At 36.4% G+C, this 26,097-nt stretch overlaps 2 protein-coding genes across 4 annotated transcripts in view; both read left to right on the top strand.

Moving 5' to 3' along the window:
- Nucleotides 1–17,563, top strand: part of LOC135694997 (kelch-like protein 20) — a 37,459-nt gene extending 19,896 nt beyond the window's left edge. For all 3 annotated transcript variants that reach the window (XM_065213915.2, XM_065213913.2, XM_065213914.2), the window contains exons 2-10: nucleotides 4,804–5,033; nucleotides 7,759–7,977; nucleotides 8,680–8,906; nucleotides 9,489–9,598; nucleotides 9,807–10,003; nucleotides 10,378–10,584; nucleotides 11,898–12,129; nucleotides 12,741–12,968; nucleotides 14,580–17,563. In XM_065213915.2, the coding sequence (XP_065069987.2) occupies nucleotides 4,805–5,033; nucleotides 7,759–7,977; nucleotides 8,680–8,906; nucleotides 9,489–9,598; nucleotides 9,807–10,003; nucleotides 10,378–10,584; nucleotides 11,898–12,129; nucleotides 12,741–12,968; nucleotides 14,580–14,760 (1,830 nt within the window). In that variant the 5' untranslated portion in view covers nucleotide 4,804 and the 3' untranslated portion in view covers nucleotides 14,761–17,563. The remainder of the gene's footprint in view (nucleotides 1–4,803; nucleotides 5,034–7,758; nucleotides 7,978–8,679; nucleotides 8,907–9,488; nucleotides 9,599–9,806; nucleotides 10,004–10,377; nucleotides 10,585–11,897; nucleotides 12,130–12,740; nucleotides 12,969–14,579) is intronic.
- A 324-nt stretch (nucleotides 17,564–17,887) lies between these two features.
- LOC135694992 (uncharacterized) lies at nucleotides 17,888–26,006 on the top strand. The gene is made up of 8 exons (XM_065213906.2): nucleotides 17,888–18,851; nucleotides 19,397–19,537; nucleotides 20,201–20,393; nucleotides 21,688–21,769; nucleotides 22,217–22,521; nucleotides 22,734–22,905; nucleotides 23,411–24,510; nucleotides 25,228–26,006. Exons 1-8 carry the CDS (start codon nucleotides 18,084–18,086, stop codon nucleotides 25,542–25,544), a joined length of 3,078 nt encoding a protein of 1,025 aa, XP_065069978.2. The 5' UTR covers nucleotides 17,888–18,083; the 3' UTR covers nucleotides 25,545–26,006.
- Nucleotides 26,007–26,097: the final 91 nt, after the last annotated feature.

Genomic DNA, 26,097 nt, shown 5'->3' with positions numbered 1-26,097 from the left:
CCGCCTTGGCTCGCTCTTTTCCGTCAATTATACCTTCCTTCAGCTGTATTGATAATGAATTATGAAGCAAGATATTAGTTCTAATAATTATTTTTGAAGGTCCTTCCTTCGTTAATGGTAAAAAACCGAATTGAATCCACTTGATAATGAGGCACATTTTACCTCTCTATTTCCTTATACACTAAATGGAAACGAATCGAAGTAATCTTAAAAGAACGGAGGCCCAGAAAAGTATGACGTAACCTTTATGTAAGAATAGTTTGCGTTAGTCTTTCCAAACAACTACTTCTTTCTTGCCTGGGGAGGCGTTCACTGGTCAGCCTGCCACTACCTGAGTCATCCTCCCTCTGTGTGCAATCAAAGAGCATGCGCACTTATATTGAAAAACTGCTGCGCTTGCTCTAAGACCGGATACAGGGGGATGATTCCGTCTATGGAAGACTAGCAGTATGCAAAAATATGGTGCACTAGAATTCTCGGTACACCCGTTCTTTCCCACCCTGTAATAAATATTTGAAAGCCTTTTCCTATCAGCCAACATTTGTTTCTGCTTTGATGGAGTGATTATTGCCCATGGTTATTTCTTTGCCACATAAAAGCAATAAATAATTTCCAGAGGATCTTTGCTTTTTGCCCAAAGGGGCCTTTCTTTGTCGTTATTGCAATTTGTGCTCCTGTCCCAAGTTCTGCAAAGATTGATCCTGGAACTCGGCCAACCGTTTCTCTATTCACCCTCTGTATCTCTAAAGAGTTGATTAAAGATTAGGTTTGTTTTGTTTCTCTTCGTTAGTTTTGCTTCGAACTTTCAATAAAACATACTGAGGAGAAACTGGCTCGAAGAGTGCTTCTACGGGTGAATCTTTAAAAGACCGAAAACAATGCGATCCAAATTATTGGATATACCTGAAACCTGTTAGTATTCTGGGTCCGTGACAATCTCAGATATTTTGCTTTTCGTCTAGGTAAATTTTTGGGCCTGTTTCATAGACTGAAAGTACAACATCATTTTCGTTATCATCAAAACTTTCCTTGTAGATATTTTTGTATTTACGATTTTTGCCAACCTCTTGCTCAAGAATGCATATCTCCCCAAACGTGCTCGTTTTATTTGCAAAGTATTTTGTTATATTTTTCTTCTATTATTTAGCATCTCATCTGCTTACTTGATTGAAGATATTGTAAAATATCAGGCCGATGTTTGGTCTTATTCTTGCATTTACCAACGTAGTCTTGAAATTAACGGCTAAGCCATTTCCTACCTCATATTTTCTCAAAGATTTGTCCTTGCTGAGCTTTTCCAAGCTTTCCGTTCTGGATTCTTGGTCTCATCTTGTAGCTGTCATTATTGGATTTTCTGTATCGTTTCCTGAGTTTATTAGGATTTTCAAAACCCTCGCACATAAGAGCCGCTGTCGAAAAAACAGCACACAATCCCCGTTGATCCTTTTACATGTTATTGAAGAAATCACGTCGTAACCTCGTTAATTTCACCTACGTCTGTCCTTCCAAGCTGTTCAAGAGGAACATCCATTTAGGTATTTTGCTTTCAAAATCAAATGACATTTCTGTGTAACCCCTCCTCCTTCGTCTGGGAAATATAGCGTCACACTAAATGAGCTAAAAAGCAAATAAAGTGACCATAACAGCCCCCACCCCCTCTCTTTCTCTGTGGAAAATAGCTTTAGGAATCAGTACAGTCAACAGTAACGATTAAGATGTCTTTTTTTTCAAAGTATGAGTACTGTTGAGTATCATTTTCCGCTGGTTTTATTGTTTTCTTTAAAAGCCCAAAGAAAATGTGGTTCATAATGGAACACAACCTATTCTCCCAGTAACTAGCACTTTTAAGTAATATATCATTTTGCTTTCATTCGTTGCTTTTTAGGAAAGCAATCATCTTTTTTACTGTCCTCTGTCGTTAAGCTACAACATGCTCCTGTTTACACGGAAAGGAGTGACTTGGAGTTCCTTTGCATACTTGGAACCATCACGATTTTCTGAGCTGGCTCCTCGGCCCCCTGTGGGCTCTGCAGTGTGCGCGAGTTCACTACTGCTTATAGAGAAATACATGACGTAACTGAGCCGTTGAACATCCAGTTCTGTTGAATGTGTCTAGCTGTAGAAAATCTTTTGCCTCGGTTCGACTCAAGAGGCAAACCAGTTAAAAATCGTTCGCAGAAACATTATAAATAATACCTTTCGAAACATTCGCAGAAACAGCACTCATACTATCTTCATTAGTGTCGTTTTGATTTTTTCTATTTGACGGTATTTAAGTTTTTAGCTGAGCATAGTTAGCATGACAATTCGTTTAAAACGACGAGTATAAAGTGGTAATGGCATTTCAATCAGTTTAAAATACATTGTTTGCCTATTATCATTCGCAGCTGACTGCATACTTCCACCTTATCAATCTACTACCTTAGCCAGCATCTACTACCTTAGCCAGCCTCTACTACCTTATCAAGCATCTATTCATCAGACTACTGCCATTTTGAAGTAGATAAAAACATTTCACTGTCAGTTTTCTCAGATTCTTTTCCTCTTCTCCCACTGGCGTGGTGCCGTTGCGATGTTAAGGTAAACAAGTTTAAATCGACATCCAACTTGTTCTACGAAAAAGGCCCCCTATCACGGTTTTGTTCTCTTTTCTCATGACTCGTCTATTCCTTTTTGTTTTTTCATTTAAGAAGACTATCGAGAGCTGTGTTAAAAACTATGGCGTTTCCTCTCAAAAGCCCAAACTAAACGGCACCTCGCATGCCTGATTCTTCAACGTTTCCTTTTCGTCTAAATTTACTAACTAAAAGAAAATGGACTCAGCAGATGAGGAAATGATACCCCATGTCTGTTTAGAATTAAAAGCTGGATACCTTAAAGAACGTTTTGTAACAATTCTACTAACAACCTTAAAACAGGTTTCAATTAGTCGGTCGATTAACACAAACAGTCATTGTTTTTGTACGTATACTTTCGCATGCAAGAATGTTTTTTGTTCTTTTTGTATATGTTTTTTTGTGTGAATCAGAAATACTGGGTGTTTATCTGTCATTTGTGCTGATTTTTCACCCGAAATGTTTTTCCTTCTGTGATAATTTGCATATCTTTTTTAAGGCGATATGCTCGCAAAACTCTGTTACTTTAAGTAAAGTATGTGCTAGATGTATAACAATCTTTGTTGCCCGATTCAGGCAGTAGTTAGGAAGACGTCGATCGTGTTTCAAGATTTTTCGCCAAAGTTAGCAAATATTTCATAACTTTCCTAAAATCTTCAATATCTACTTCACGATTTCGGCTTAAAGGTACATGCTAGCAAGGTGAAAAATTTTGCCATTTTTAGCACTTCTGTCTTCAGGTTTTCATTTTATGCTCAAATTCGCCTTCAGTCGAAAACTTCCCTTGGGATTCTATTCCACGATGTTAAAACTATAGCATTTTTGTTTTATCAATTTTTCTGTTTTTCTTTTTTTTACGATTGAATATTATTTCTATTTGTGTTCCCGAATGATGCTGCAAAGAAACAAGCCATAAGGGATGTAGCGATATGAAAGTGACGTAAGGGCCCCATAATTCTCTTGGAGCTGCCTGAAGCAACAGCTCTCGTATCTTTCAGTCCATTACTTCCTTTTTTGCAGGAAACTATCAGAGAGTTTTGGCAGATAACATCTTAATGAACTATTTATAGAGAAAATTTGATAAATCAAGGAAGTTACTTAATTAAAATGTTTTTTGTTAGATAACGAATTTCCCTTTTTCGTTGTGGCTGCTAATATCTGCTAAATTGGATACACATCCAAAACACCTTTTCACCAAGAGTGTACCTCCATAACTTGGAGGGGTTGTTGGAAGTGGTTGCAAAATAAATCGTTTCGGCGAAGACATACATAGAGAATTCGCCTACCTCCAGGCAACTTTTACCTACTAACCATTTTGATAACTAATTATATTTTATTGTGCAACAACCAGGGACCGCGCACCAGTTTAAAAGTGAAGGGGCTGAAATGGGTGTGCCCAAGAATTTTTTAAGGCCACGCTTTCTAGAACGCCGGAAAGCCCCTTTTAGAAAATACTTGCTTATTTCTACTCAATTTGTATAAACAGTCTGGTTCAGATGAAATATCAGTAGCTATGAAAATAGATAAGATTAGCTTGAGGGAACAAAACACCAAGCTAGTCAAGTTAGAAAATACATTATATCATTAGACAAGATAAAACACCTAGAAAATTAACAAAAAAGGTTTCCAGTCAAGAAGAACTGTTAGTACATACCTGTTCGGGTAACAGCTCATAGTAAACTATCCAAAGTTGCGTTAGAGTAAACCTTCCAGAAAATTTTCTAACCTATTATTGCAAAAAATGGTGGGGCTATAGACCCTGCTAGCCTGATGGCTGTGCGTTGCCTGGTACAACCCTTTATAGATATGCGTCTGCTCGTTTTACTTTTTGGTTAATTGCTTAGCTGGGATTGATTTTTAATTTTTTGGTACAACAGACATTTTATAGGCCACAGGTACGTATGTCACATAGGCTAGTTAGCACAAAATGCCAATAACACGGTTATGATCGTGATTGTTTCCTTATTTGAACGCATGAATTGGAAGATCGCATGAATTATCAAATGATGAACAAAATGGTCGACAAAATATTTTAGCCAATCAGATTTCGTTGGCTCACCTACTCTTTTGAATAATTACTTCCATGGCTGAACATTTTCAGACAAGATTGCACTTACATCGCCTGTAACTGAATCGCCCATGATAGATCTCACTAAACCATTAAGTTATTTCATGTCGTTTCTTGCAGCATGGCCCAATCCAATATTACGTCAGCATTGAAACCAATAGACGACAACCGGCAATCGTCAGTCAGCTTCTGCGATGCCGCGCATAACAAGGAACTGCTCGCTGTTTTCTGCTCGCTCAGGGAGCAAGATGAATTGTGTGACGTCACACTTTGCATTGGTGCATCCCGAGTTCTGGCGCACCGCGTCGTATTAGCAGGAAGCAGTCCATATTTCAGAGCAATGTTTACAAGTAAGTGGCAAAATGATTTCTTCTTGCACACCCGCGAGAATCGACCACGCCCATATCAGCATTTTGTGTTCAGTAAGATTACCATGGACGAACAGAAATAAGACAAGTAGTTTTTGTTGTTTTGAGGTCCTCTTCCCAAACTTGCTAAAGCTGATTTGAAATGGAACGAGATGCTGAGATGTTGGATGGAATGCTCTTTCTTTACTAATTATTACCTGCTACGATGAATCGTTTTCTTCTTAACGTAACGTGGTATTCATATCATTGATCACCGCGTTAGATGTTTTCTGTTAGTTCTGAGAATATAGTTCAAACCAAATCTCGAACCCTAGGAAAAAAATGTATTTTCTGTAAACCTTGGGCCTGTAACATCTAACAGCAATTCTTATAGCCACGCAAAATAGTTCCCTCCCATTTCCTTAGTCTACATCTCTTACTTTGCTCTATCCCTCACCCACTGAGCTCGCGACTTTTCAAGCTGTCCTTAATTCTTGGGTCAAAAATAGGTAAAACTGAAATGGAAAGTCATTCTTTCATGAATATGTAAATTTATCTTTGCCTGAACTTTAAGCTCCATTTATTAGGAATGTTTGTCATACCTTAGATTGAAATACCTAAAACATGATTTTCTGCACAGCAGGCGAAAACTGTCTCTTCAAATTGCCCACTTTCCACCCACTTGATAACAAAGAACTCTTTGATTTTATTTCTTAACAAAAACCGTATCCAGAGAGCAGACTGGATTTCCTGTAATATAATACAAGGCATCCTTCACGAAAACATCAAAATTTAGACGCAGATTAATATTATGTCCGTTAGGTTAGGTTAAATAATTCCCAGTAAGTCCCAATTCTTTTCAAAGAATAATCCATATAGTCACTTCTCTCATTCATCTGTATTGATAATGTAAGTCAGTGTCAACCGGCATCCTGTTCCCCAGATCCATTTAAAGCACCTCTCAGGCTGTCACCCGCTTCAGTAGATGTCATGTGATGCATCCCAAGTACCCATGGAATGTTTTAACGGTCTCAGAAATGAATGGAAACTGGATCTTAAAGGGTGAAACCACAGTGAATTTTCTTTTTGAGATGTTGCTTAACAAGGGCCTGCCTGACCTATATAGCATGTGGAAATTATTAAATCAATGAACACACGTTGAAAGTTTGCTCGTTGAAAACGTCGAAAGATGTTTTTAAAACATGAAAAAATAGTGGCAGATTTTGTATGGAGGAAGAGGGACTGATTTACTGCCCTCGTGACAATTATTTTCAATTTTAACAACATCTATGATTTGTAGACTGCATTTTTCTTCCAAAGATTAATTATAGATCATGACATGATAGTAAATATATGATACATTCTTGTGTTTTGATATTAGGCAGCGATATCTTTCTTAACTCAATGTTAACCACTCTTCTTTTCGCAGCGTTTTCTTCATTGCTTCTCCATAGGTATTGACATAATGAATATTACGTAATGTAAAAAGGGATAGGTTCCTGTCTTGTAACAGTGGAAGTTAGAAGCAAGGTCCTCGCCAAGGGCGTCTAGGTTTTATCACCGCATCATTAAAGATTGTTTGCCGATTTTATTGGAAATTCCTATACAGTGTAGTTGGTCCGTTTTGAATGCCATGCCTAAGCATTTCATCACTTCCCATACAGAGGAGCTGATTTGTCCTTCAGTAAACTGTTTAAGCGACCTAGATACGATCCGGATATAAGATGCTTGCGACTTTACTCCTCAATGGGGCCCGTCTTTCCTTCAAATTTGTATGTTTCTTTGTTGACCTTTGATGTATTTGTACATTCGTAGCAATTCTGCAACCTGCGAATCAAAATGAATCTCCGATTGAGAGAAAGTTGAATTTCAAAAATGTTTGGAATGACTAAAAATTGGCTCCGTGAATTGAGAAACTTTCCTGACCTTTATGTTTAATTTGCCAAAGAAAAATATTTTGATAATGTAATCAAAATACTATTTTAAATTCTTTCAACTCGGGAAAACTTAAAATCAACTAAACTATAAACAGTTGCTTTTTTGTTGCATGTTAAATTTATATCTTATTATAAGCAATATTTCAATTAATAAACAAAAGCTCAACTTAACTACAGCTCCTTGCTTTTTTTCGGTTCTCATATCGATTGATTTTTTTATTCATCTGTTAGAAATGCAAGTGAAGCTGTTAGAATTATTGCCATTAACGGCGTCTCTGCAAACAAAGTCCTCACAAGTGGCATATAAAATACTTTATTTATAAAGAGTATTGTTTGGCAGAAGTCATTAAAGAATTGAAGTTATTAGGCCCTATCATCTTCACGTAAATATCTAATAATGTAAACCATTTTATGCCAGATAGCCAAATTGCTGTTTTGCTAAATTGTCTGAGATCTTTAATCTTTGAACTCGAATTCAGATGCATAAATGGCTTTTCGTAAAAATTCCCATGCTTCTCTGAACATATGAATGAAAAGGAAAAAAGGAAGGTCATTCTTTTTAATCTTTGGTATTATCCTTCCTTGAAAGTACCGCGGCTTTCCTGCAATTCATTCACAACGACTTTCACACTGATATATAGGACGGGATGCACCGACCTCGTACCCGACCGGTAGCGCTTTTAAGATCTCTCAAACCCGACAACCCTGCAGCTATACAAGCCAGGGTACTAGTGATTATTTCAATAATTTTCCTGTTTATGCAGTCAAATGATGATTTTTTTAATTTTTAGATGGCTTGATGGAAAGTAAACAAGGCGAAATAGTCTTCCAGGACATGGACGAAATTGTATTCAAAAATATTATAGACTATTTTTACACTGGCAGAATTGAAATAAATGATATAAATGTTCAAGATTTGATATCAATATCAGGATTATTGCAGCTACGGCGAATCCAGGAGGCTTGTTGTGAATTCATGAAGAGACAAATTAATACAAATAATTGTTTAGGTATGTTTTATTTCCATTTTCGCTCGTGTTGAATGCTGACTTGCAGATGCTAGATCTCTCTTTCTCTCTCTCTCTCTCTCTCTCTCTCTCTCTCTCTCTCTCTCTCTCTCTCGCTCGCTCGCTCTCTCTCTCTCTCACTCTCTCTCACTCTCACTCTCTCTCACTCTCTCACTCTCTCACTCTCTCTCTCTCTGTGACTATATTGCTTGAAAATGTGCGCTTTATGCCATGTTGCCTACAAAATGGAGACCTTCTTTTGCTGTATGCTATTTGCTTTTAAGTATAAAGAGAATACGATTACTGCCTAAAACTTTGATTGAAAGCTGATTCGCATTATCAATTTTGGTAAGGAGAATAGAGCCAAGATTCTTCGGCGATAAATTATGCGTACATGATAGAGCGAAAGAAGTATTCTCGTTGTGTTATGTTGGATAAAGATGTCCTTTGTGTAAATCTAGTTGAATAGGCACAATTTGATGCGAAATTTGTAGCAAATGAGTAGAAATGTGAAAGAACTAATAAATTTTTCGCTTATGATCATTTAAGAGAGAACCTTTGAAATGGAGGCACAAAATGAAAAAAATCGATCAAATTGGATGCTAAAACTGACCCAAGCCATCATAGTTTTCAAATGTCCAGTCTTTGATGATGGTTGCTTGCTCTTTAGAACTAGTATTGATTGTTTTCTTTTGTTCAACACAGGCATAGCCGCTTTCGCGGATGCTCATTCGTGCATCGAGCTAGCGTCATCGGCAGATTCATTTGCTAGAAGTCATTTCTCCGACGTCGTGCAAACTGAAGAGTTCATGATGATTTCGCAATCACAACTTCTACGATTAATCGCAGACGACGGTTTAAATGTTCACTCTGAGGAACGCGTGTTTGAAGCAGTTCTTGCTTGGGTTAAATATGATACAACTAATAGAGAAGTATGCACCTTTAAGATTGCTTGAATTTTTATCTCAAAGTTGCGATTAATTGAAAGGGACGTGGGAATATTCGTACAAAAGAAGGCACATTTTATGCCATATATGCCATATATGAGTTTATATGCAATGCCATTGCAACTCGGAAAATCTTGAGTCAAATCTGATGCTACGTCATTCTGTAGATGTCTGTCTTTTTGTCAATTTGGATTTTTTGGCTGATTTTCTTGCAGTATTGCAAGTGGGTACTATAAATAAGTGCAGAATTATAGCTCATAGATGACAGCCTATGGTTTTTGACACTTATAAATTTAATTTCTCGCAAAAACATGGGCAGAAAATTTCTCTCTACACTAAAAACACCACCATTTTCTGCATTCTTCTGCCAATTGCTGCCTGTTTAAGTTCTAACACTTTCACTTGTGACTCACTCTTGTTTCTCACTATGTGACTCACTCTTGTTTCTTACTATATTTCTAGCACCACTAAAGAGACTTTCGTTTTTGTCTCATATTATCTTTTGCTTTTCCTCAGTTGTACAGTTTTTACATACATGTATCTGTAAGACTTTTTTTCTACTTGCAGGAATTCGTTTCAGAATTGTTCGAGCATGTTAGATTTCCACTACTGAGCGCAGAATTCCTTTTGGAAAGGGTCGCTCCAGAAGACATAATGAGAGAAAATGAATCTTGCTAGTAAGAAGAAATATTTTCATATGCTTTTTGCTCGTACATAGTTGGCTATGCTTTATCATTCGCGTGGAAGGTGTCATCTGTTTTCCCAACGCCATTCTCCAGTTCTATAATGTTTGTCCAAATATATCGAAGATATTGGCCTGATTAATGGATAATTGGAAATCTGCACTTATTTGTTCTCAATAATCCTTTTCTTTTCTTTCTGTAGCAAACTGCTAATCGAAGCTGCCAAACTGCTGTTTTTACCGCCTCGTGGAAGAACTCTAACGCAGAGCCCGAGGGAAACACCGCGTAAACCCGCAGCTGTCCAGCAAATATTGTATGCAATAGGAGGAATGAGTCGAAGAGAAAAATTGAAAAGCGGTGAGAGATACGACCCGAAAGAAGGAAAGTGGAAACCGATAGGTATGACTTGTTCTGAGCGTTTCGCTTTATCGAAAACATGGCACACAGTTTGAATCTTTTTTGTCTTCTCCTAGCACCTCCAACTTTATTTTGATGTGATTTTCTTACCCGTTCCTTTGCTGCCCTTTCTTCAACTTTCTCAATGTCCAACTCAGTCACCTCTGCCCTTCTAGAATCTTTTTCGATTTTTGTAGGCTAGGAAACCTTGTCCTGACAATGTTGAAGGTTCAACGCTAGTTTGTCTGCTTGTCTCAGCTAACTTCACCAACCTACTGTTGCCCAGGTCAAGCACCCACTCTACGGGATTGACCTTTACCTTTTGAATAAACCTCTGAAAGATGTGCTAAAACTTATCCTGTCTTATTAATTTGCAGCTGACATGAATGTTAGACGATGGGGTGCGGACGTTGCTGCCCTGGGACCTTATTTGTACATCTGCGGGGGAAGTGACGACCAATCGAGGTTAAATACAGTTGAAAAATACGATCCTTTCAATAACGTTTGGATCCCTGTGCCTGCAATGACAACCAATAGGAATGGAGTGGGAGTCGCTGCAGGACATGGGCGTATCTACGCAGTTGGTGAGCTGTTTATCCATTTCATGAACGTTAACTTGCAATACAATGAGATTGAATCGTAGGAATTTGGAGAACCAATGTTTTCAAAAGTGTGACTTGATTCACAAAACGACCTTTCCAAAATTTGTTAGGCCTTCTGCTTTCGAACAGGTTATACTTATCGTAAAAACTTCTCTCGATACTATTGTCACTTCTTTCTTTCATTCCAAAACTTGCTACATTAAAATTCAAAATACAGAATTTCCTTTCATGGTTGACTTTTCCTCTTTTGCCAGAACTCATTATGAAGTTCTTGTCCTGTCAACGTTATTTAAGCAGATGCAAGGAGAGTCTTCGGGAATCAGATTTCGTTTAAAGGGGTCCGGCCTTTCAATTTTGTATCCATGTTAAATTTAGGAATACTAAGAATTATGGATGGGGAGAGTGAATTGTTCTCATTTGAAAGAAACCATCAAAGAATGGATGTTTTAACGTTTAATAGCTCGTGTAGACTGTTTATTAAGTTGATAGAGTATTTAACCAACCTTGTTTCTGTTATTGTTTATTGCTGTTATGTTTTTAATTATAATTTTTGCTAACGTCCCAAGCTAGATAAGTACATACTTTTCGTTAAGTTGTGTATATTACAGTAATAATGTAGTATTCTTCTGTGGTATAGGAATGAAATTGAATTGAATTGAACTGTGCTTATTCTGTGTGTTGCAACAAGACAAAAATGGCTGATATTGCAGGACAAATATTGTGTGTTATAGAGTTCTAAAGTGTGACGTCATCAAAAACCTATTTTTAGAATTTTTGAATTTTAACCACATAGCGTAAAAGATCACCATGAAATACTTTCAAATATGCAAAATTGGCCAGATATGTCTAAAATCGGTTGAGATATGGCTAATGAAAGATTTGAAGTTTGCTAACGAATCACTGTTATTTGGCTCTGTTCATAAAGTTATGAACAGAGACCAAAATACAGAGGTTTGATGGTGAGAGAACCAGTAAACATGTGGCCATATCTCTGCCATTTCGTAATACACTTGCCTGATTTTGCACATTTAGAGGTATTTCATGATGATCTTTCAGGTTATGGAGTCAAAATTCAAAAATTCTGAAAATAGATTTTTGTGACGTCATCACTTTAGAACTCTATTGCCAATTCTTTTGCACCAGATAAACGTATTTTTAAATCTTTAGATAAGAAACTTGAATAATGATTTGTGTATAGAATAGACACCTTAATAAGCTTTCAAATATTCAAGATTTTTTTCTTTTTATTGCGACAAAACACCTGATAAAAATTTCACCTTGATGCATATTTCCAGGTGGTTTTGACGGGTCGCGACCTTTGCAAACTGCGGAATATTTCGATCCAAAGGTATGCAAATGGACTGAAATGCCTAAGATGAATTATTGTCGATTTGGAGTCGGCTGTTGTGTCTGGAATGACAATATCTACGCCGTCGGAGGATCAGATGGGTCACCACTAAAGACAGCAGAAAGATTTGATCACGTGACGAATCAGTGGATTGACATCGCCCCAATGAACTATCCAAGGTGTGGAAACTAGTGATGTAAAATTAAGTTTCAATATTTTACTTTTTAAGATGCTACGTTTCGACAACAAGAAAAAATTAAATTTTTCTTCTTGTATAAATTTTGGGCTGGACAAGCAAAACCTATTCAAACAATTAAACTAGCCCTTAATATCATACCGTCATATTCATATATTGTCAGTTATTCGGGATCAGTTCTGTGAAGTTTTATTACGACAATTATATATTGTTATAATGTACTTAGTTTAAACATCAGACTCTCTGAATTGTAATGAACTATAGGCTTTAAAAATCATGAACTTACTCATGGCTAATTTCAGCTAAACATTTGAGTTTAATTATCCAAGGAAAAACAAGGCTGAATATCATTGATAATATGAACAGGATATATTTCTTTATATCCATTCTGATTAAAATTTTTGATATATTTTTGCATATCTGGTCGAGATTCATTAATTATGAAAAGGTTTAATAACATCATCACCCCAGGCCAAAGACCGTACTCTAAATCTAATCATAATCGCAATAATTTTATTGTATATGTAAAATGTGATAGTACTGGTTAATCCCAGCAAAACTTTGCACTTGTTGATATTGGTTCATTTTGTCTAGAAAACACGTCGTGTGCGTTTCCCTTGGCAACTATATTTATGCAATTGGCGGCAATGATCAGAACTTCAAAACGACGTCCGTTGAGCGGTATGACCCCAGCCTTGATCAGTGGGTAGAAATGGCACCGCTGCTGACGGCTAGAGCCGGCTGTGGGGCTGGGGTTCTAGATGGTTATCTTTACGTTGTTGGAGGATATGACGGCACAAAATGTCTCAACACAGTAGAAAGGTGGGCTTCTTTCCTGTATTTTTTCTTTCCAGTTATGGAAAGGTACCTTTCGACAAATGTTTTCTCTGTTTCAAGGACAAGGAAGTACCTTTTCATAGAAACACATTTCAGATTCTTTTGTTCATTAAATTTAATAAGGAAGATTATAAATTTTATGTCGTAGCAAAAATTTAATTTTAAGACCTCGTCTTTTTTCACAATATTTCTTGCAACAAATTTTTATATGTGCAACAAATGCCTTTAACTTCTGATTTGATTGGTTCGGTTATGCAATTGTACATAATTTAATGGTTCTGTTTCCATGCAAAAACCAGGAGCCCCTTTGCAGATGTATTATAAAGCTTTCTTTCTGAATCACAGAGACATTTGACCCATCTCATAAGACTTTCTCATTCATAAATGTGCGTGTTATTTTCCTTTCTGTTTGATATCGGAATTCATGCTGCTGAATACGTTTTGGTTGATGTGATTAAATGATTCAATCCTTTTTGAGCTTGTGTCAAATTCAGTAAAGAGTTGTTAACTTTCACGGTGTAGTTGATATGCCTGGTCTAAGAACACCTCGTTGTTGAGTCGCCACGGAATTCCATTAACCTCGTCTTTTCCATCTTATGCATGCTGTCTTTCAAAGTATCTTTTTTTAACGGAAGTGACAAGCAATAAAGTGGACAGTTTTTGCCAAAGATTTATCTTCGATTGTATTACGCTCATTTTTATAAGAACAGATTTATAAGGACAAAACCTCAAATTTGGTCAAAAGTTAAGTTCAAATTAAGAACAAGCTCAAGCTGAGCTACTTTGAAATGTAATTTCGAGTAATGTTTTGAGGCCCTCATCTCAAAAAATGGGGAGTTTTTGCATCTAGAGGTGCCTTTTTATTGAATTTTCAAACTTGTCGGCAAGTAAAGGATGTCTCACTCACTTTGTTGGCAAGTAAAGGATGGCAAATGGAGCCTAACAACCCCCCACCCCCCTAGAGCTCACTAGATAGCAATTACACTGCTTACACCCTAATTATTTAAAGGCAAATTAAGAACAATTAGTCTCAAATTTTCGAAAAGTTACAACTGCCAGCCTGAACTTCAATTTATTGGTTTTTTTAAAAGAACGTTTCCTTCATGGAAGTCCTTTTGTCAAGGACTCCGCTTTTCTAGCCACTACTAAGATTTTGCTCTGACACACTTCTGCCCCCCCCCCCCCCCCTCCTCCTTTCCTGAAGGATGCTGGTTAAAAAGTTTATTCAATATAGAAAATCGTTACCTCGTACAGAGTATCACGTAACTAAAAAGAAAGATTGACTCAAGAAACGACTTGCAAACGTTTGTAGAAGCCAAGCAAGTGTTTTGTGCTTGGCTGGTGACGCGGAAATACTTCAAGGTAAAATATCCATTGTGTTTTAACGACTGAAACTCTATCTTAGAATTAATGAGTATTTAAACTGCAAATTTAAAAAATGGGAGGGAAGTGTGAAACCCAGTTTTGGCATAAATAATACCAGGTATGATGTAGTTGGTTGATATTGTATGGAGGAATTTTGTGATGTCATTTTGAATAACAGCGAATGATTTTGAATGACTTTTTTTGGTAATAAAAGTATTATCTGGTTTGCAGATATGATCCACTGTCAAACAGATGGTACCCAGTTGCTCAGATGACGCATGCTCGAGAATATGTCGCGGTTTGTGTCGCCTCTTCAAAAAGGACTATTAATAAAAGAATCCTAGACAGTTCGCGATCCCCATCACCCCCTGTTCTTGGTGCTTCTAATACCTCGTTAGGGTACAGCAGCTAATACTGGATTGGATATTGTTCGCGGGGGCCGAGGTTTGCCGTTGTTAGATATTTAGTTTATGATAAATTAAAAAAGATTCGCTTTAAGCAACTCCTACATTTGCACCGACGCCAATAGTAGTTATAGTATTTTCTTATACTTCGGTTATAGTATTGCCTTGCTAATTCCATCGATTTTTCTATCAAAAATCTTGGAACTATTTTCGCCAAAACGCACTCATATTCAACCTGCAGAACACCACAAACAGGCGTGTGTGCCTGACCTCGTTCGAAATTTGCCATTTTACTGCCTTCAGACACTCTAGACATATTGTCAGTTTCTAATGGTAGTTTTTCGACCCTCTACATTGATGCTACACCATTAATATTATGCTTCAGCAAAAAGTGAGGGACAACAGCCTGGTACATCTACGATGTCAGTTGTCCAATATCGAGAAATATCTTGCAGCTTTACGATGTCTTGAATATTTGCTAGTAAAAGGCGAAAAGACTAGCAATGTTATTCAAATGACGTCTCCTATTTTCATATACATTGCAACAAAAAGCCTCTTAATTTAAAGGAACCTCTCAAGTCTGCAGCGGAGTACTCGTTGTTGACAAGTTTTGTTAGCAGGTTATTTATTCCTATTTCTCTAGTCTTGTATAGACAGATATTGCTTTTTCCAATGGGACATTCATTCTAGAGGACAAACGATGTTTTCGTGAATTGATATTGTCATGAATTCACGGGTTTTAACCTTACATCTATAGACCACTAATTCAGGATCACATTTTCTCGCAAGTGCTGAAAAATGTGCCCTATAGCGTGACTGTCCCGGTCAGTTAAAGAATGGCTATCCATTATTTTCTACATTTTTACACGTTTCTGTGTAGTTATTGTTTGTACTTTAATAAGAAGTTGTTTACGTTTTTTAAGGCACCATGTCGTATATTTTTCTGCTCGTCTGAAAGGTCAACCATTTCACCCTCAAAATCTTTAAAGAGGAGGGTAAAACAAAAGTCCTTACCCTTCTTCTTTTTCTCCCTCCTCCGTTATTTTAATTACACTCGCACTCATACGATTCAAGCATCAAGAGTACAATCCTGTGTGAAAACACATGTATGCCTGCAAAAGAGTGTCATGTCGCCTCAAGCCTAAGTTGTGAAGGGTGTCAGAAAGTTGGACTGTGAACCTAGATAGGGCAATCTGCTCCAGACCCTTTAAATGTTTTTGTCGGGCCTGGCCATTTGAATGTTTCTCGAAAATTTCTGTGGATTCATTTGTAGTTAAATAAATGCGGGCAACAGGATTGTTCTCCAGGTGCTGTTTTTAAGGATTCGAGCCCTTGGGAATTAGAAGATTGCAAACTGCGATTCCCAGCAAGCTTTTAACGTTTTGTCTTTTCGATTGTCTATTTTTGCTATGCGAATTCCGCTTTTGTCCCTTCGGTGTTGATCAGTTCCTTGACCTTCAATGTGCATTGTGCTTCAAGCTTTAGGCCCTCGAAATTGGCAAAAGAGAAACGGTAAATATGACTTACAACTGAGATAAGTCCTTCCCAGTGCTAGATGAATACTTCACTCGTATGCATAAGCTTTGATAGCTACCTATTAAGCCATCTTAAATCCATTCTAGAGATACCTTGAAATATATTTCACTTCAGAAATAAATCTATCGAAGGCAAGCCTGCTTTGACTGATTCTTAATTGCACATTTTCAGCTTCACGGTAATTTATAACAACAAAACTTTGCTCATGAGTGAGGTTGATTAGTATATTTTTGTAACTTATTGTGTTTTGAGAGGCTTTTAAAGTAGCTTGATGCGTCATTTGTGAATATCGTTTTTTAAGTAAATAATTTATATTTCTGTCGCTATTTGTATTATTTTGTAGAATCAATCCATTAAATACACCACAGAGTACTCTCATTTACTCTCATTCGATGATTTAAAAATGTGATTTATAATTTCACCCTTCAATTCTAAAGTATTATAATAATAATGTTATTTTCGTTCAATGAATGTTCAAATAATAACTTTGCTTCTCCTTTTCCTCGAATCTGTTCGCCTAATGACAACATTTTATTCAATTTCAACATTGTATATAGAAGACAACAGTATCGGATTCTGAAGACTTTGTCCTTTAAAATATAAACCCTGTTCATGATTTTTCGTGGTAAATATGTTTTTAAACAATAGGTGATTAATTAAAAAGGCATCCTGTAGATTCTTGAAATCTGTGGGGATTAGGAAGGCACTATGTCACGACATATTTTGATGGCCATCTAAATTTCCATTGGTCGAACTATACAATAGACATATCGCCACGTATCCAATCGGCAACCTTATTTCTCAACGTTTTCTAAATCATGAACGCACGTAGAAACTATTCAGAGCTTTTGGTTGGCTGACGGGGTGCATGACCTTTGAGGGAATGATTGCAATAAGTGAAATAATCAAAACCCTTCCACCAGTGAAGGCATGATTTAAGTTAAGAATGATTATTTGGCTATTTGGGTAGAGATTGAACTTGATCGAATGATTTGACAGTGAGAAGTCACTTGCCTCCCTATTCTTGTCATTGTTGATTCTAATCTCTATCTCGTGTGCAAATACATTTCGCTTTCAGCAGCCTTGAGTTACTTTGAATGAAATCCTTAATGAGTCGTTCAAGTTCTTTAAGTGATTGTAAACCAGTGTTAATTTACCATTTCTTTGCCTTTTTTGACCGCAAAAGAACACTCAGGTCTGTGTTTGCAAAGCACGGCCTTGTTGTTTGTCTTTGTGAGAAATACAGCAAAAAGAACTGATCACCTGTGCAAAATGATCAATTTTCTTGTTAGAAGCGTGCATGCCAATTCTTCTTTGCAAGTGCAAGTCTGAGCATCTGTTTTTATGTAAGCATTTCAGACAAGGGCCGAGATGCGGCTTTTTGTCCCAGCCACCGTTGATAAGTTAGTGTAACAGTAGCCATACTTAATGATATAAAAGAATTTACTCGTGCTGCGGAAAAAGACCCTCCAAGCCCCCCTTTTTAGGTCCTTGATTTCAAAAGAGTTTATAAATAGAAACAGTTGCTTTTGTCTCGCAGTCATGAGGGAGGCTGCCTCGCTCTCGAACCGCGCCGACTTCCAATGAAAAAAGCTTCCACCATTGTGGGGAGGAAGTAAATAAGACGAATTGATGGAAACACAAAGGTAACATTAATTAACGTTGTATGCTTATCAGCAAATGAGCAGATGTTTGTTATTCGGAATACTGTGCGGATGAGGCAGATGTTTTCGGAGATAAACGGGCTAAGTAACTCAGCAGTTCAGTGTTAGGCCATTTGTTTCGTGTGGTCGCGATGAACAACCAAAGTTTTGTTTCAAGTCTCTGTGCGTTTCCAGTTGCAATTATAGTCGTGTTCTTGTCTATATCGTGTTGTAATGCCGTAGAAAACACCATCTCAGAAGATTTAAAGTTGAAAAACAAACAACATGGGAAATGGGAAAAACTTGGAGATCATGGCCAACCAATTGAAGATGGATTATTAAATCTTGATTATTCAATAGGGGGCGCAGATTTCTATGCTCATTTTATCAGGAAAAGAAATCCAGTTGTCTTTAGAGGAATTGCAAAAGATTGGGAGGCAGTGAAGAAATGGCAAGACGAAAAATACCTAGAGGAGAAGTATGGCCACGTGTTAATGGATGTTGAGCTAGGAAAGGTTTACAAGAACGATTTGTATCCCAGAAAAACAATGAATATGAGTGAATTTCTAGGAATATACAAAAATAGTACTGTTTATCTTGATTCCCCATTCCCACAAACTGAGATGATGAATGACCTTGAAGTTCCAGTTTTTATGCAATGCCCAGAGCTTTCACCAAATTTTACAAGTGCTCACTTGCTTTTTTCAAGTGGCAACACAAGCTCTTGTTTTCACCAAGATGGTTATGAGAACTTATTAACAATGATTTCAGGAAGAAAAGTTGTTACATTGGTTAATTACACATACATGCGAGAGGTTTATGCTGACAATATTGATACATTTCCAGGGTTATCACCAATTAGTCCTGAAGCGGTTGATTTTGATAAATGGCCCCTATTTAAAGACATACCATTTTTCAAGGTATTGATGCAAATTTATTTTGTTTTCCTTTTTCTGGGAATCAGAGTGAGTCTGTCTGATACAGTGATGTCAGAACAGTTGTGGTTTTAAATAAGGGAGGTTGAGACGAGCAAGCCATCTTTTGCTTCCATTCAGTAAGTAACTATGAAAATGGTTAAAATTTGAAAATGGTTATTGGATGACCAGCCTCTAGTTCTGACAGCCCTGTTGTGATACAAAAAGATTGGAGAAATCTGATCTGAAAACTGTAGGAACTTCAAAGAGATAAATCTTGGTTAAGGACAAAATTATTTATGCTATTGATCATTCTTAGAGCCCCCAGTATTATTCATTTTCCTATTTACATGTTAACTGCAAATTTGACACTTTTTTTGAAAGACAGACTTATACTCAATTTATTGAAATAAAATCCAGCAGTAAGTGATCTGAAACCAACTGGGCAATTTGTGAGTCAATCTTATAATGATTATTTGATGCATTTTATCCAAAATGTTTTGCAAGTTAAAGTTAGCTATCTGTCTATTCTTTTTGCCTGTTTGTTTTAGATCACATTACATCCAGGTGACCTTGTTTATATTCCAAAGCACTGGTGGCACCATGTGAGATCTCATGGCTCTCCAAATATTGGTGTATCAATTTGGTTTAATCTATTTGCAAATACAACAGAACCCGGTGATAATGAGGAGGTGAATCTCATTTGATGCTGGCAAAGCTTCATAATATCTTATTACAACAGGATTTCATTTCAGTTTTACATTTTCTATCATTGCATCATCCAAATCCTTATTTTTTTTATTTCTGATGTCAAAACTTCGAAATACAATCCATCTTTATCAAAGCAGTTTAAACCAGTTTTGAATTCCAAACATTTGAGTCTAAGAATATTGAGTCCTAGATTAACCCAAACCAGCCGAAGAACTATTAATTCAGCATCTTGATTTTTTTAGCTTATTTTTGTACTTGTTCGGTTAACAGGCCAACAAAAATTGTAAAGTAAATGTCTCTTTAGTCTATAAAACTCTCTGTAGCAAATTATTGAATAAAAAGCCATTCTCTAAAGTCGCCAAATTATTGGCGGTTTAATGAAGTAGAATTTATGATCTAGTACAAAATAAAATTAGTTGTAATGTAATGTTTTTCAACAATGTTGTGATTTTTTATACAAAGAAGCTATAAAACATTGTACAAATTCAAAACTACAGAACTCTGTCTAGTTCTTGACTTCAAATAAAAATTGACTTGCTTTTCCCATTGACTTTTATGTGTTGCTATTTCTCAATGATGTTCTCTTTTCTATGTATTTTTTTGATATTGTTTATAACATGTATGAAAACAATTCATCTTTACAGATTCTAGGCATAAGAGATGTCACAAAGCTAGAAGAGCAGTTTGCCAAAACTGTCAGTAGTGCCCCTGAAACAATTGAATGCAGATCACAGAATATACCAATTTCAAAATTCTTAACATTTGAGCAGACATGGAATACGCCTAAAGATGAAAACTTTGCTCAGAAAAAAATAAAGCTTAAAAATGGCTATGAAAGTTAGTATTCTGTTTTAGACCCTAATGTTGCCTTAATTTTTTGCCAGTCATTAATTAGTGTTTTCCCTTTTTCATACATTTTGAATGTCTTCCATAATAGGTAGAGGTGATTATCAATTTTGGAAAATTTGAAATAAAAAGTTATTTGAAGGATGATACTAAATTATCTATTTTTAAGAAAGATTTTTGTGGATATTGAAGTCTTTTTTAAAAAAAAGGGTTATGACTAGTTTATGTTTTGTTCTCTATTGAATCTATTGCTCTTTATTTCTTTATGAAAAGCATCTGATTTTCCAAAGATAAATGTTTTCTTTTGTTTGTTAAAAATAAAGCTTCACTACATAGGTAGTTCTAACTTGATACTTAGATCATGCAACTAGAGCCAATATGGTAGGTCTGCAAGAACCTTAGTTGGTTTAGGACCTAAGTAATGCAGTTTATCATACAAAATCTGTTTTTAGGGCAGGGTTAAGGGGACACTTTTTGACATTTAGGATGGTTGGTGTTGCTGTTCATTGTAGCTGGTTTTTATGCATTATGTGAACTGTAAATGATATTTAAAGTGTTGCAATGCCTCAAATACCAAGGCTTTCCCATGGACATTATTTTGATTTAAGTCCAATGACACTGTTAAGACTATATTGAATGCATTGATTTGGAAGGAAGGTCATGTCGCATCATTGTTAGTTGACAAAATGACTTTATGATTGCATTAAGTCAGTGAGCTTTGCAAAATTTTATGTTTAGTCCATAAAGTAATTTAATTTAATTCAACGAGACATAATTATAGATGAACATATAGATCGCTGAAACAAAAGGGGGTCTTTATCTCGTTAGTTAACCTACTTTGAAGGCTCCTTCTTAAAAATTTTGCTTTATTTTGTCTTTTGAATAATGTTATTGTTGTTGTTGCGCTCTTAGTTGATTTGTTTATAATTTACATAACTAACTAACTTTTTAGAAATGTAGTAGAATTTGAATTAAATCAAATCAATCAATCAATTAAGACTAAAATTGCATCAATTGGGCAATGTCAAAGTCATTCTTTAAACACGATTGCAGAAAAATATTAAAGGGAAAGCAGATTATTATTGCTTCAAATCGGAGTAGAAGTAAACAGTTGTCATTCCACTGCTCAAAAATGTTATAAAGCTTAATTTTGACCAGCTGTATCATGAAGTAAACAAGAAGTGAACAATGAAACAAAATTTAAAAAAGATTGGTTTGTTTTGCAGTAAAGAAATTATGAAATCAATTTTATGAAAGCAAGTGTCATTAATATATGTCTTTCTAGTGCCAATACTTGGCTTTGGGACTGCTGGGCTGTTTGAAAAGACTGAAGAAATGATGAAGATTGCACTGAAGGAAGGTTATAGGTAACCTGAATTTCTTACCATTGAGATGTTTTTGTTTACGAGGTAAAGAGTTCGTAATACTTCCAGATGCAAGCAGTGCCGTAGTTATGGGGGTGCATGTATATGTTCACTGAATCAAAAGGTATCCGATTTTGTACCTTAATCATGTGATTTAATTATCTGAAACTTTTAATGCTATGTCAAGAAAGAGAGTTTAGGCTCAAGAGTTAGAGTTAATGAGCTGAAGGCATTGCTTTTTGTCTGGTCTTTTGTTGCGGATTCAGAGCAAGAAAGTTAAAGTGCTAAGATTTAGATCTTTGAAGTCCCATAGTAAGCTATTCGTGTATAACTTTAACCCAAAGCAGAAAATAAGAATCATACTTTCGTTTATTCGTTTTCTTTTAACTCGCCCTCCTTTTTTCTTTCAACTCGCTTTCGTTTTCTTTTAACTCGCTCTCCTTTTTTCAGGCTAATTGATTCCGCACAAGCTTATAATGAAAGTGCTATCGGCTATGCGTGGCGTTCATCTGGATTGCAACGAAGTGAAGTTTTTATAGTTTCCAAGATTCATCCTAAAAACTTGGGTTTCGACACAACAATTCAATCTATTGATGAAAGTTTATCGAATCTGCAGACGGATTACGTTGATCTGATGTTAATCCATTCGAAGGATTGTGATGAGGGTCCAGGTGCGCTGTTGGTTTGTGGGAAAGGGGAGCCGAAAGGGGATTGGATCGAAACATGGAGAGCATTAGAATTTATGGTTAAAAAGGGTGAATATTTTGTTTCAGTATCGTTTAACTATAATGCTATAACTATATTGTCATGTTGCCCGGATCCAAATTTGTTATTTGCTTTAACAATCTTGTAGAAATTCCAACATTTCATTGAACTCTTGGTAACTTTTCTTTCCCGATTTTGTTTTGATAATATTTCTGTCAGTCAAATCAACCAATGTTGAAATCGATTCTTTTGATAATTCCAGGGAAGATACGAAGCATAGGCGTCAGCAATTTCGAAGTTGACGATCTGATGAAGTTGCAAAATATCACACAGGAAGATTTGTCAGTGGTGCAAAATTGGTTTGATCCTTTTAACACGGACGATGCAGTCAGAGAATGGTGCAAGAAAAACGATGTTGCCTACATGGGTCATAGGTGGGTTGGGTCATCTTTAAAGTTTCTTCGGAGTTTTTATGTTCCAAAATTGATGGATTGGTAAAACAAATAACGACAGATAACCTTTGTTTGATTGATTCCTACTTGAAAGTTTATAGCATTTTAAATTGTTGTCATTTCCTACTACAATTATTTTTGAATTACAGTTTAAGCAAGAATTTCGAAGTTACTATTTCTTTAACAAGAAATTAATCATTTCCCTTTCATGAGACGAGACACTGCTGGTGAATAGTTAATTGATATAAAATGTTCTTCATTTTTTCATAAACAGTATTGATGTTTATGAAAATTAAAACACGATATTTTCACCAATATTACTTTCAAGACTACGATGAAAGTATAAGTTTTATGGAGTGGCTCGATGAATCAAAATAATCCTTGAAGACTTTTTTCATATTTTAAGCATAAGCAATCTGCAATAGCTTTAAAAAATGTGCAGTATCATGAAATTAAATGTTTCCTTATTATTTCAACCTGTTTGTAGTACTCTGGGAGAATCCTGGGTGAGAGAAGGAATGTCATACAATCCAGTGATTGAAAATGAAGGCTTGAAAAGAATTGCTCACAGATTCGATGCTGATGTCCCACGTGTTGTTTTGCGATGGGCAATCGGGAATGACGTCATTGCAATACCTCGCTCATCAAATCCTGATCATATTGCGACCAACCTTGTTCTAAGCTTTGTAGAATTCGATCAACATGACATTGAATACATAACTGGTTTGAAAAATACATTGGATCTCGAGATGCAAAGCGAAGGAAACCAAGATAACGTACTCAGTTCAAGTAAGAGCCCCGATCAAGGGCCTAACAATAGCGACAAATCATTTGTTTACAGCAACGTGCTTTCTGAAGAAGTTTCTCCGGACGTTCCAACGATTTTCCTAAGCTCTGATGATTTCTGGATTTACGCCTTCGATGCACAAACTGGGAAAATAATGTGGAAGACTGAAACTGCAGACGAAACTGGATCTTCTTGCGATTTTAGCCTAAATGGGGAAATAATCTATTGTGGTGCAGATGATTCTTACATTCGTGCGCTTTACACTCGCAATGGGACCTTGGCTTGGAAGCACAAGACTGGATCTAGTGTGACGTCATCCTGCCATGTTACAAAAGATGGCACTATAGTCGTCGGCTCCCACGACAGGTTCCTTTACGCACTGCATGCCAATGGGACGCTAAGATGGCGATTCAAGACCTCCGAATCTATTTGGTCATCTCCTGTTTCCAACAGCCATGGTGACCTTGTTTTTGTTGCCTCGTATGCAGAATACGGGGATAACGTCTACGCCGTTGATTTAAATACCGGAAAAGCAAAGTGGAAGTTTGAAGGAGAAGGAGGTTTTATATCTTCCCCCTCTGTCAGTCCTGACGAGTCGATTGTGGTATTTTGCAGTGGATATGGCATTGTATATGCACTTGATCTGTGGACTGGGGAGCTTGTATGGAGAAAGAAGTTCGCTGGTGCTATAGAGTCGACGCCTGTCTTCACAAGGAATAACCGGCTGTTCATTACTACGCACGATGGTGAAGTTGCTGTTGTAGATGGTCATAAAGGGAAACTTTTATGGAGCAAACAAGGTTAGTTTTTAAGCTCGATTCAAGCTATCAATTCATTCCTACCTATCAGCCTAATTCATTTCTTGGTGTAGAGTTGACTAATTTGGTAGCTTTTCAAATCGATCTTAATATATTTTATGATTTATGCTAGTATATCCCAAGCTAGAATGCGTTTGGCATTTGACTGCAATGCTCTGACCCTCAACTTAAGGAGCACCGTTATATCTTGGTGCCATATTATTTGCAGGATTATAAGGCCAATTGAATCAGCCATAAAGATACTTGTACAGATTCGTCAAAATCAACTCAGTCAAATATTGTAGAATAACCTGTGAATGATCCTTGCTCATTATTATCGGGGAAAGATGTTTGCATTGTTGCATTGAATAACGGAGGAATGTTTTTGCGTAATAGTTTTATGTTTGAGACTCCACATTTTCCTACCTCATGCCATCCTTTACCCGTTACTAAAGATTAACCGAGGAACTCAAACTGGAAACTTTGGTATTACTTATCAATGGACGTTAATTACCAAGTTAGCGATAAGATTTAATAACCTTATAAACGAATACCGCGTAGATGTATGAAATCTTTAACAAGGGGCTTCGGCCCTGAAATAGAGTTTTTAATCTTGTGTTATTATTTTATGTGTATCATAAGCTATTGAGCTACTTATTAATCATTGTTTTCGCGTTGTTTAGGTTTCATGTTGTTTAGGTATTCCTTTTTCATTTACAGTCTCTGTTAACGTCACTTCAAGCCCAACACTTGGCCCTGACGGACAGGTCTTCATCTCTGGTGGTGATGGCCTACTCCTCAGTTTGGCCCAGAAAAATGGTGCACAAATATGGAGTAAAAAGTTAGGATTGATGACTTTCTTCTCATCCCCTCGCCTCTCAAAAAATGGTATGCTTTACGTTGCGACTGCGGACAAACCAGGACCATTGTTTGCTCTCAAACCTGAGAATGGGGAAATCATATGGAAAACAGACACTGATGGACCAATAGTTGGTACACCTCTTATAACAAGGAAATTTGCTGTTACATATAAATGATATAAATATGAATTATTAAATATTTAAGGGTTTAAACAGGAAACTTAATCACATTTATTAGATAAAATCTTTCAGTCACTATCATTTACAACAAGGTATTGATATAGTGTTAAATTATTGACGTCATAACAATATACTCTTTTGAATTTTACTTAATGAATAGACTGAAAAAAGACTCATGAAGTTAACCAGTTAACCAGATACAAATTGGTTATCTTTGCAAAAAGACCAGTCCACTTCATTTTGCATCCACTACCAACAGTTCGTTACGTAATGCTGTTTGACCAAATTCTTCTTTAAGCATTGTTGGTAATTCTTTATTCATTTTCTAGTCCTTTTTAGGTGCCTTTATAATTAACCAATTTCCAGCCTAGCTGTGCTTAACCTTTGTCTCTCCATGATGGTGATTGGTTGGTATTAAGTTCATTCAATTGAAACTATATCTTACTGAGGGGAAATGTTCCTGGTCTTTTGGATTTAACTTGCATCTGACTGCGTTTTGATGTCGAAAGACAAAATTTTACTAGCTTTCCAAGAAGCCAATTGAAACAGC

The sequence above is a fragment of the Rhopilema esculentum genome, chromosome 8 (assembly GCF_057945365.1).
Source record: "Rhopilema esculentum isolate cy_ngs chromosome 8, ASM5794536v1, whole genome shotgun sequence".
Taxonomy (NCBI): Eukaryota; Metazoa; Cnidaria; class Scyphozoa; order Rhizostomeae; family Rhizostomatidae; genus Rhopilema; species Rhopilema esculentum.
This window is presented reverse-complemented; position numbering and strand designations above follow the sequence as displayed.